Genomic DNA, 12,952 nt, shown 5'->3' with positions numbered 1-12,952 from the left:
TCTAAAGTCTTACCTTCTTCAAGAACACCACATATTCTAATGCTTTACCTTCTTCAAGAACACCACTTATTCTAATTTCTTACCTTCTTCAAAAGAACCACTTATTCTAATTCTTCTTCTTCTCCATATGCAACTACACTGTCAGACCAGTAGCCTTGATGAAATTTGTGGTTTGCCGTAGATCCTCAATGCCTCCGTACAGATTATGGTTGATTGAGGTCACGCCTTTTACATCTCTGGAGTATACGCTCCGTAGTCTGATCTTCCTCACCACCAGGCTGGTGATGGTGCCAGACTGTATTTCTTGTACATGTGAGCATTAAGCTTGTTGTGCCCTGAGCGAAGCCTGACCAGCACTTATTCTAATGTCTTACCTTCTTCAAGAACACTCCTTATTCGAATGCTTTACCTTCTTCAAGAACACCACTTATTCTAATTTCTTACCTTCTTCAAAAAAACCACTTATTCTAATTCTTCTTCTTCTTCATACGCAACTACACTGTCAGACCAGTAGCCTTGATGAAATTTGTGGTTTGCCGTAGGTCCTCAATGCCTCCGTACAGATTATGGTTGATTGAGGTCATGCCTTTTACATCTCTGGAGTATAGGCTCCGTAGACTGATCTTCCTCACCACATGGACAGGCTGGTGATGGTGCCAGTCTGTATTTCTTGTACATGTGAGCATTAAGCTTGTTGTGCCCTGAGCGAAGCCTGACCAGCACTTATTCTAATGTCTTACCTTTTTCAAGAACACCACTTATTCTAATGTCTTACCTTCTTCAAGAACACCACTTATTCTAATGTCTTACCTTCTTCAAGAACACCACTTATTCTAATGTCTTACCTTCTTCAAGAACAGCAGTAAGATCATCTTCAGTCTCACATTCAACAACAAACAAATTCTCCACATAGAAACCTTTGTTTTTTGACCATCGTACTTGCAAGTACCGTCGCATATTTGGGTTTAATAAATCTATAACCTGAAATATCGAAATATATCATATCAGCATTTATAATTTTACGCTTAAAGGCACTGACCTCCAGATTTTGGATGATCTTTCTTTAAAATTGAAGTTTCGTCATATTATGAATACTAGAATATTTATTGAGTTTATGTTTCTAAACTAGCTTAAAAATGCCAAATCAAGAAAAAAAAGATGTCCGCGTCAGGAATCCAACCTGGGCCACCGCAGCAATAAAAACTTTGTTGTTAACAGTATAGAGGAGTTTGTGTTTAGCCCGCGATGAATATAGATATTTATACTTCAGGCAGTTTAGCTAGAGTAAAGCATAACAAATGCTTTTTGATTTTCAATATAACAAGGCAGTCTGAAAGACAGCTATATCCCTTGCCATTGTTATCAATAGTGAAAGGATTTATGGTATTGGGTGGAACCATTAAACAATAGAGTTGTGACCTTGACCTTAAGCTGGCAGGGGTTAATTTTGAATTCTGCACATTGTCTTGATAAATGGAATATCACAACCAAGTCATATTAAAATCCTTCAAGGGGTTAAGGAGATACAGAGCAGACATAAAATGGAAGGCTCCAACCTTTGACCATGAGTTGTGACCTTGACCCAACAAGGCTGGCTCATGAGTTCTGCACATCATCTTGATGATGTGATTAATTGACCCAAGTTTCATGAAAATCCTTCAAGGGGTTTAGGAGATACAGAGCGGTCATAAAATGGAAGACTCAAACATTTTACCCTGAGTTGTGACCTTGACCTTGAGCCAACATGGCTGACTCATGAGTTTTGAACATCATCTTGATGAGGTGATCATTTGACCCAAGTTTCATGAAAATCCTTTAAGGGGTTTAGGAGATACAGAGCGGACACAAAATGGAAGGCTCAAATCTCTGACCTTGATCCTGACCTTGACCTTAAGCTGACACGGCTGACTCATAAGTTCTGCACATCTTCTTGATGATGTGATCATTTGACCCAAGTTTCATGATTATCCTTCAATGGGATTAGGAGATATAGAGCGGACACAAAACTGAAAGCTCAAATCTTTGACCTCGAGTTGTGACCTTGACCTAACATGGCTGACTCATAAGTTCTGCACATCCTCTTGATGAGGTGATCATTTGACCAAAGTTTCATAATTATCCTACAATGGGTTTAGGAGATATAGAACGGACAAAAAATTGAAGGCTCAAACCTTTGGCCTCGAGTTGTGACCTTCACCTTGAGCCAACATGGTTGACTTGTAAGTTCTGCACATCCTCTTGATGAGGTGATTATTTGACCCAAGGTTCATGATTATCCTCTAAGGGGTTTAGAAGATGCAGAGCGGAAACGAAATGGAAGGCTCAAACCTTTGACCTTGAGTTGTGACCTTGACCTTGAGCCAACATGGCTGACTCATGGGTTCTGCACATCGTCTTGATGAGGTGATCATTTGACCCAAGTTTCTTGAAAATCCTTCAAGGGATTTAGGAGATACAGAGCGGACAAGAAATGGAAGGCTCAAACCTTTGACCTTGAGTTGTGACCTTGACCTTGAGGCAACATGGCTGACTCATGGGTTCTGCACATCGTCTTGATGAGGTGATCATTTGACCCAAGTTTCTTGAAAAGCCTTCAAGGGGTTTAGGAGATACAGAGCGGACACGAAAATGTTACCGACAGACAGATGGAAGGATGGCCGGAAGGACTATTCGTATAATCCCCCACCACTCATGGCGGGGGATTAAAAATTTGTAAAAGCAGCTAATTCTCACGCGTTTCCATAACATTTAGATTGTCAGCAATTATTTTTCAAAGCATTCTTAATCTAATCAAAAAAATTTTTTTTTTCTATTTCTAGTAACAATGCAGCTGAATTTTGGTCTACATGAAAGCTACCTATTTATAATAATACCAAGTTTTCTCATCCTTAAGTATTTACAGATCAAAAACCATTTTTGATATTCAGTTACAGTAAATCTGACCCTAGCTATATAAATGCAACTAAAACATTGGCCTCTATAAAAGCTAATAGTTAATCAGGTTTGATCTACTTATTCATTTCCTTTTTAGAAACAAAGATCTTTGACTTTGGTCAAAGCAATCAAAAAACACAACTTAAACCACGACATCCATGCTGGCTTCCGAAATTCTAAGTTTGGCGGCAAATATCTGAGATAAAGGTTTTAACTACGACGTTTTCATTTTCAAGTCTCGGACAAGCAAACTAGTGTTAGTTTTGAACCCTGCCTGATTATTTTTGACTTACTTGTTCATTATATATTTCTAGATATGAGGCTCGGACTATTTTATTTCCTTGCTGTTGCTGGAGCTGCTGGAAGAGGTATTTTAGTGAGCGTTGTATGATACCATAATTCTCCGGGTCCACTTGCTTCCCCTCCTGAAACTGTAAACAAACATATCTCATAAAGTAAAGTAAAAAACATATCTCATAAAGTAAAGTAAAAAACATATCTCATAAAGTAAAGTAAAAAACAAAAGCCATGGAAGCTCTACAAATACCAGGCTTTCACACTTTGCATCACGGTAACATGTTCTGTTAAAAAAGGGTCATGTTCTCTTATACAAGTTTGACTGTATCCAATCAAGCTATTCAGAAGTACAGATACAAAAACATAGATGTGTCATTGCAATATGTCATTCCTGACATACGTCATTAGTTGGACTTTATGGTAAAGTAAGGCTCAGACCAGGATTTGAACTGCGATCTGTTCCTTGAACATTATAAAAGGTACAATAGACCAACGCTTTAGCCCACCATGTTGAACTTTCAAAGTATACAGATTAATCAAGTTGTTGATTGGAAACCATTTACAGTGATCTTGACTAAAATGACCCATAAACATATTCCCAACCTCTGTCTTTAATAAAAGGTACCTACATGCCAAATTTGCTGACAAAAGCTGTACCAAAACTAAAACCATTTTTCTATTTTTAGTAACAGTAACCCCAAATTCAACCTAAAGCCAGTTGTTTGTATAAGCTTGGTAAGCTCAAGTAGAGGGGTGGACGTGTTTTATGAGTTGCTGTTTTAGGCGAAAAAAATGTAAGTTGCAGTTCAAAATGGCGTCATTTGTTTACTTTCTGATATAACAGAGGACACATTTTGCAGTGACAAGTGTGTTTATTATTTATAGTAATGCCAAGAAATGACAGTAAAAAGACAAAAACTGCAGTATTTGATTAATTCAAATGCAATAACTGGTCAATAAAAAAATTTCTGGGTTGCAGCTCTTGATTGTATACTTAGTTGAAACACAATATTCAACTATGAACTCAATATGTCTAACTGCTACTAAAATATGGCTGACAATGTCAAAGCTATATCCCTCTATTTTTCGTAGGTTATTACAAAGGTAAAACAAGTCTACATAAGAAAATATGAAATGGGTCCCTCCTTGTAACAGTTTGAAAGTTTGTATCAGTAGTACCAGTATATATATAGGCAGTAATTAGCTACAATACCAATGCCAAGTTTCTGTCATTTGTTTCTTTGTGACTCACTCTAATAATAAACAACTTGTAAATTGAGAATATAATATACTGCAGTAATTATACTGAAAGTGAAAAAGCTCTCTTTAAGTTTGAAAAGGTCTTCAGCCTTTTGTAGGATTATGTTTTTCTTTAATCAAGCAATCTCTAGATATTTCTATAAGAAACAAAATCAGTTGTTTTTAAAATGTTTTCTGCATAAAAGCCAAGACTGTAAGAAAGTGCAATAACCCATTAAGATATGCAATTACAGGCTTATTACTGCGGTATTCAAAAATGGGCTTAGAATAATGTATAATACTTCTTAAATTTAGGATCAGATTAAATCATATAAAGAATTGTTATTAAAATATCTGCTTTAGAAAAATTTAGACACTTTATCATGAAATAATTCTTCTCTTCATCTGATAATATTGTGTAATATACCTTCAATTGAAATATTTAGACTATGGCGAATAGCAATTGTAAAAGGATTAATGACTCTTGCTGAAATACTTTTTGAGATATGCACAACAAAACTTCAGACAAATGGGCAGACATACCAACAAGGCAATTTTGAGGTGTCATAAAAATGACTGATTTATACCCATTTCATAATTCATGAAAAAAGACACAATAATACATATAAAACATTACTTTATGGTATGCACAATTAGTTATCAATATTTTGAAAGTAATTTTTATAACTACTTATTCCGATGTTATCCTTATCAAATTGATGCCATAGTAGAGTGCTTTTCATAATAAAATGTGTGTTACCATAAAAACAACAGCTGTCACTGGACACAAAAGATGACCCAACTACAAGAACATAACAACAGCTCTGTAAAGAGGGACAATGTAATATATGCCTGATGCTGTGGAAGCAGAATTCAAAGAATTTTTTAGGTACTGGGGGGAAATGTCCAGCAGTCCACTTTTTCAATATGGCAGTGGTGGGGAGGGGGGGGGCAAATGTCCTGATTACGTATGTGTCGAAGGTTGGTGATGGGAAGGGGAGGGGAAGTAGAGTAAAGCTAAGCAAGCGGTCCAATTGGGTCTAACATGCTCATCTTTGACCTTGCTTCTCACTTAGTTTTATGAAAATCTTTTAAGCAGTTCATTAAGTTATCTTAAGGTTTGTTCTATATTTCCCATTGACAGCCGAATAATGCATATCCGTTAGAATAAACTTCATGATAAGAAGTTGTCCATGACAAGAAGTTGTTTTTGTTTTTTTTCTTTTTTAGCTGTGGTGGTCCCTAAAGCAGCCGAAATGAACCATTAAAATGGGATGTGTGCCCACAGGACACAGGGGGAAATGAAAATCTTTTAAGCAGTTCATTAAGTTATCTTAAGGTTTGTTCTATATTTCCCATTGACAGCCGAATAATGCATATCCGTTAGAATAAACTTCATGATAAGAAGTTGTCCATGACAAGATGTTGTTTTTTGTTTTTTTTCTTTTTTTAACTGTGGTGGTCCCTAAAGCAGCCTAAATGAACCATTAAAATGGGATGTGTGCCCACAGGACACAGGTTCCCCCTCCCCACACACCTGTCACTGTACATCGTTTCATGACTCTTGGTGAAATATTTTTTAAGACATATGCAATACAAACTTTTAAGCACGTAATGTGTATTTTTCACTAACAGAAGGACCATAACTCTGGCCTATGTGAGTGGGTCCCAAAGAGGACACCAGGTGCACAATTTTACATGCTATATATTAATTCACTAATATTTTATGACTCTAGGTCAAGTATATTTTGATATACATGGAACACAAACTAAGTCAAGGGTCATAACTTTGGTCTTGCAGTCTTGCAAAGTGAAATAAAAAAAAAACAATTTCAGGTGAACAATTCACATGCTGGATAATATCCCCACATGGTTTTATGACTCGAGGTGAAATATTTTTTAAGATATATGCAACACAAACTTTACAGCAGTTAATGTGTATTTTTCACTATGCATTTAATGTGTATTTTTCACTATATCAAGGATCATAACCCTGGTCTAGTTGTATAAAATTCCAAACAGAACATTAGGAGCACAACTTCATATGCTATATAACAATCTCTTAATGTTTTATGACTTTAGGTCAAACACTTTGCAACAAATGTGACACAAACTTGTATGCCCTTTATGCATATTTTTGAAAATCAAGGGCTAACTCTGGTCTGACTTGAACAAAATGCCAGGTGCATAACTTCACATGCAGAATAATATTTCTATGATGTTTCATAACCCTAGGTCAAATACATTTTTAGATTTGTGCAACAAACTTTTATGCCCTTTTATACATATTTTAAACTAAGTCAAGGGTCAAAACTCTGGTCTGGCTGAGTAATATCTCTAACAAAACACCAGGTGTATAACTGCACATGCTGAATGATATTCTAGTAATGTTTCATAATACTAGGTCAAATACTTTTTGAGATACATGCAACACAAATGTAAGCCTTTTTTATGCATATTTTTGACTAAGTCAAGGGCCATAACTCTGGTTTGGCAGTGTTAGATCCAAAAGAAAACTTCAGGTGCAAAACTTCTCATGATCACAAACAATCCTTTGAGGTTTGATGACTGACCTACAGATAGAGGGACAAACAATCAGGCAAGGGCAACTCTAAGTGTCCCCCCCTAAAAAATTTAGGGGGCACAATGATGCTACAGACCAAGTTATATGAAGACCCATCTAGTGGTACATCAGAAGCCTTCAAGGACTTCAACTTTTAACTCTAGTGGGCCTTAAATCTGGGCCATTTGAATTTTTTTGGTGTAGAACTTTACAATCATGTAACAGACAAAGTTTGATGAAGATAATCATACAGCTCATGAGAAGAACTCACTTAAAGGCATTTCTATTATTAGCACCAATGTTATAGACCAAATTTGATGAAGTTCCATTCTGAGGTTTAGCATGCTGGCAGCAAGTGATATTGCCTTTGTGGCAAGTGCAGACAAAGATCAACCTGCACGTCTATGCAGGCTTTATAATGGTCTACACTGTTCGCTGTTTGGTCAGTAAATTTTCAGTGAACACCCTCTCAAATAAAAATTGGTACTGCCAAAATTGTACGACAGACCATTCCATTTTAGAAATTTAGCAGGGTAAAGGTTAAGTAACAATACTGACACAGAATGATGGAGGATGAAAGACGAATGCTGGACCATCCACCTATACTAATAGCTCACCTGAAACAAAGTGAGCTAAGAAGCCTGGTCATACATGCATACGGCTCATCCGGCTAGGCCAGAGTAGTGATCATAACATGCTAAACAATAATGGTGATAGACAATTTGGAGTTATCAAGTTTGGTAATATTTTAACTATCATGCAATATAACTCTGATTGATAAAAACAAGCTTTCTGCAATTCATCGTGTGTGTATATATTCATTATAAATCTTGTTATAATGGCAGGCATTGTTTCCGATTTCAAGTAATTGGCACATTACACAGTAGTTTAGGTCATTTAAAATAATGAAATAACTATATATTCAAAACAGTAATTTTTTCTTTTGATAATGTGCACGCATTATCTTCATAATTATGCAGACGTCACAACTACTTAACCTTTAGCCCGCTGGTGGCGAATGTCTCTGCCTTTGCGACCAGTGCAGACCATATCCGTGCAGTCTGATCATGGTCTGCACTTTCGCTGTTCAGTCAGTAAATTTTCAGCAAACACCCCTTCAAATGATAAATGGTACTGCCTAAATTGAATCTAGGACCAGTCCATTTTAGGAATTTAGCAGGGTAAAGGTTAATGACTGAGCCAGAATCTTGGTTTTTTAATAAAGTAACATTTTTATTTAGTGAAACGGAACAGTTTATACAACAACCCAGTCCTTTTACAGCCTTTAGATAGAAGATGCACAATAGACTGTCAAAGTGCTTGATAAACTACCAATCACCCCAAGTAGTAGGGCAGGGCACAATTTTCATATATCCTTTTATAATAAAATACAGTTCAAAATTGGTATCTCAAACTTGCTCATCTTGAAATTCTGGCTATCTAGTAAAACAGTTCAAGTTCAAAAGTTCATTCTTAAATATTTATGTTTGTATTTTCAGTGTTTAAGTCCAGTTCAACACACTAACTAACTCAAATTACTAGTCTTGCTGTATCAAGTTAAGACTGAAGTTGTTGCCTCTATATAGGCTTGAGCATATATTGTAAATATAAAATAATTAAAAAACAATGAAACAAAATGCTTTTTCAATTGCCTAGTGCTTGTGTATGTCATGTTAGGCCAAGGCAACACATTTAGCAAAAACACCTGCACCATGTATCATTATGCACCATATGTATCATTTTTAAGTTAAATTTCGGTTATCTGAGTAAAAACCAAGTTTCAATACAATGACTTTCAGTAAGTCTTAACAAATTTTACTAGAATGATACTAAACAGGTTTTATTTCCCAAAGTATTTAGATAATATACTAACTTTTTTGTGGTGGTGACTTTTTTGGGAGAGGGAACTTATTATGTTGGGTTGGGGGTATATGATAGTTTATCTAAGTATCAAAATTGCAAAAAGCTTCACAAACATGCAGTATAACATCGGGATTACAACAGAAAACTTACCAATATTTTATCTAAGCATCAACTTTCCAATATGGGAGGAGAGTATAATATGGGTTTCCATTGAAATTAAAACAAAGCAAGTATTAGAAGTAAAAATAGCAATGTTGGACATGGTCATCTTTCCACTGAAGTAAAATGTGTTCAAAAACAGGACTTCATTAATTTTTTAACAGTGAATCATACACATATTAGGAGATGATTGTACACATGTGAGGAACTTCCAAAGTTACTTCAAAGACAAATCAAATACATGTAAATAACAAGTGGCTGTACTTTTGTATAGTCCAATTACAAAATTCTTATCAACCAGTGGTTCCACATAGTCCTCACAATAAATTGTTTATTTGGTGTGCAATAAATGGGAGAGACCTGTCTTTGAGAGATAATGGCCCTGGCAGTTATAATAGCCCCAGGGCCAATGTTTACCTATAATATAGTAAGAAAAGTTTTGTGTACCACACTGATAGAGCGATTCTCTGGACAAAAGTTGGACTTATGGCTGTGCATGCACACACTGATTCTCTGGACAAAAGTTGGACTTATGGCTGTACACACACACACTGATTCTCTGGACAAAAGTTGGACTTATGGCTGTACACGCACACACTGATAGAGCGATTCTCTGGACAAAAGTTGGATTTATGGCTGAGCGAGCACACACTGATCGAGCGATTCTCTGGACAAAAGTTGGATTTATGGCTGAGCGAGCACACACTGATAGAGCGATTCTCTGGACAAAAGTTGGACTTATAGATGTACACGCACACGCTAATAGAGCGATTCTCTGGACAAAAGTTGGACTTATGGATGTACACGCACAAGCTAATAGAGTGATTCTCTGCACATACTGATTCTCTGGACAAAGTTGGACTTATGGCTGTACACGCACACACTGATTCTCTGGACAAAAGTTGGACTTATGGCTGTACACGCACACACTGATAGAGTAATTCTCTGGACAAAAGTTAGACATATGGCTGTACACGCACACACTGATAGAGCGATTCTCTGGACAAAAGTTGGACTTATGGAGGTACACGCACAAGCTAATAGAGCGATTCTCTGCACATACTGATTCTCTGGACAAAAGTTGGACTTATGGCTGTACACACACACACTGATAGAGTAATTCTCTGGACAAAAGTTGGACTTATGGCTGTGCACGCACACACTGACAGAGCGATTCTCTGGACAAAAGTTGGACTTCTGGCTGTACACGCATACACTTATTCTCTGGACAAAAGTTGGACTTATGCCTGTACACGCACACACTGATAGAGCAATTCTCTGCACAAAAGTTGGACTTATGGCTGTACAAGTACACACTGATAGAGCGATTCTCTGGACAAAAGTTGGACTTATGGCTGTAAACGCACACACTGATAGAGCGATTCTCTGGACAAAAGTTGGACTTATGGACGTACACGCACACGCTAATAGAGCGATTCTCTGCACAAAAGTTAGACATATGGCTGTACACGCACACACTGATAGAGCAATTCTCTGAACAAAAGTTGGACTTATGGATGTACACACAAACACGCTAATAGAGCGATTCTCTGCACAAAAGTTAGACATATGGCTGTACACGCACACATTGATAGAGCGATTCTCTGGACAAAAGTTAGACTTATGGCTGTACATGCACACACTTATTCTCTGGACAAAAGTTGACCTTATGGCTGTACACGAACACACTGATAGAGCGATTCTCTGGACAAAAGTTAGACTTATGGCTGTACATGCACACACCGATTCTCTAGTCAAAAGTTGGACTTATGGCTGTAAACGCATACACTGATAGAGCGATTCTCTGCACAAAAGTTGGACTTATGGATGTACACACAAACACGCTAATAGAGCGATTCTCTGCACAGAAGTTAGACATATGGCTGTACACGCACACACTGATAGAGTGATTCTCTGGACAAAAGTTATACTTATGGCTGTACACGCACACACTGATTCTCTAGACAAAAGTTGAACTTATGGCTGTACACGCACATGCTAATAGAGCGATTCTCTGCACAAAAGTTAGACATATGGCTGTACACGCACACACTGATAGCGCGATTCTCTGGACAAAAGTTGGACTTATGGATGTTTTTTTTCTATGATTTGACCTAGTGACCTTGATTTTGACCTCTGAGGACTGAGTATCAAACTTGACCTAGATTTTATGGAAACAAAGAGTCTGACAAGATTCCATGAAGATCAGCCATTGAATATGGCCTCTTGTATGTAAAGCTAATAACCTAGTTTTTGAAGTCAGTTTACCCAGTTTCAAACTTAACCTAGATTATACTACTTAACCTAGTTTCAAAACTCCCTTAGATGTCATATAGACAAACATTCCAACAAATTTTATGAAGCTCCAGTAGAAAATATAGTGTTTAAACAAGGCTTTTCTATTATTTGACCTTGATTTTGACTCAAGTTGACCCAGTAACAACTTGTCTGAGATATATAGAGGGATATATTCAGACCAGGTTTTATGAAGACTGAGACAATATTGTGACTGCTACAGTGTTTTAAGAGACAAATGGTTGAAGATGATAACAAACAATGACACTGGGTGATTACAATGGCTCACCTTGAGCTCAAAATCTACCTAAGTATGCTACAGACAAAGTTTGATAAAGCTCCATCAAATGTTTCGGCTAAAATTAGCTTATACATATCACTGATGATTTTAAAAAGGTTATGGAACTAGATCACTAGTGCCCCCACTTACTGTCATTGTACAGCCATGTGTTACTTGTTGATATTGTAAGACTAAGCAAACTTCCAAATTACCTTCGGGCAGGGAAGCTGCTGGACAACAACACTTTCGGTCAAATATTTTGAAAAACATGCAACACAAACTTTTAGGCCCTTTGCGCATATTTCTGACCAAGCCAAGGGCCATAACTATGGTCTTTGTAAGTAAAGCTCTAAACAAAACCCCAAGAGCATAACTTCACATGTCGAATAATAATCCCATTTATTATATTTAAGGACTCTATATTACAACAAACTTGTATGGACCGATGGACATCTGGATAGATGTATGTCCATAGGCAAATGGAAGTGTCCCCCAACCCAAATTTTTGGAAGCACAAAAAACAGTAATATTTAAGAATACGAGTGTAAATTAAATAAAATTCAAGTATTAAGGACACAAACCTGTTGCGGGGGCCCAGTCATGGTGTGTGTTTTGCCAGACCCAGTCTGTCCAAACGCCAAAGCTGTGCATGCATATCTGAAACATAAAATAGAACATATCCATGACATGTATTATGTTGTGAATCCTCCATGCACAACTGATGTACTAGAAAATGCTCAAACCATGCTCCATTTCTACTTTTCTCACCTGTAACATACTCCTCACCTGTAACATTTTTGTTGTTTTTTATTTGTAGAAAGAAAGTGATGTTGCTGTTTTTGTAAATGTACACATGGGGTAACATTTATATGCAGGATGATTATCCTTTCTGTACATGTAATCATGTCATTATTTTGTGTTATATGTTTTATCACTACTTCTATTTTATCAAACATGCAGAACTACCTTTCAGGTTATGGTAAAAAAATTTCAATTAGTGGTTCTATTACACATACCTGGTACTATTGGTTTGAAATTGTTATTAAAGTATAGAGATGCTTTTGAGAAAACAGCATGTCTCCCACAACTGCCTTGTTTGTCTGGATTGTTCAGACGAATGGTTCCTATCAAAAATGTCTAGGTTGTCTAGATGGTCTAGACGACTGGATCCAATAGATGGTCTAGACAATACAATCCAATAAGTAATTCAAGGGCCATAATTCAAAAGTGCCTGGGCAGATTTGGCTAGTTATCGAACTTGGCTTAGGTCTTATGGTCAAACACATTTTGTTCAAGTTTGGTGAAGATCGGATGAGAAATGT

The 12,952-nt window shown here is 36.8% G+C and overlaps 1 protein-coding gene across 12 annotated transcripts in view; it reads right to left on the bottom strand.

Annotated features, from left to right (window-relative positions):
• The window catches only part of LOC123534316 (kinesin-II 85 kDa subunit-like), a 174,644-nt gene that overhangs the window by 74,471 nt on the left and 87,221 nt on the right, over window positions 1–12,952 (bottom strand). For 11 of the 12 annotated variants that reach the window (XM_045316512.2, XM_045316508.2, XM_045316509.2 and 8 more), the window contains 3 exons: window positions 12,212–12,287; window positions 3,228–3,365; window positions 846–981 (listed from right to left, as the gene is read on the bottom strand). In XM_045316512.2, the coding sequence (XP_045172447.2) occupies window positions 846–981; window positions 3,228–3,365; window positions 12,212–12,287 (350 nt within the window). The remainder of the gene's footprint in view (window positions 1–845; window positions 982–3,227; window positions 3,366–12,211; window positions 12,288–12,952) is intronic. The other variant, XM_045316505.2, reaches the window with a different exon arrangement.

Source organism: Mercenaria mercenaria, chromosome 12, assembly GCF_021730395.1.
Source record: "Mercenaria mercenaria strain notata chromosome 12, MADL_Memer_1, whole genome shotgun sequence".
In the NCBI taxonomy this organism is placed as follows: Eukaryota; Metazoa; Mollusca; class Bivalvia; order Venerida; family Veneridae; genus Mercenaria; species Mercenaria mercenaria.
Note: the sequence above shows the minus strand (reverse complement) of the source record. Positions and strands in the feature narration are given on the sequence as shown.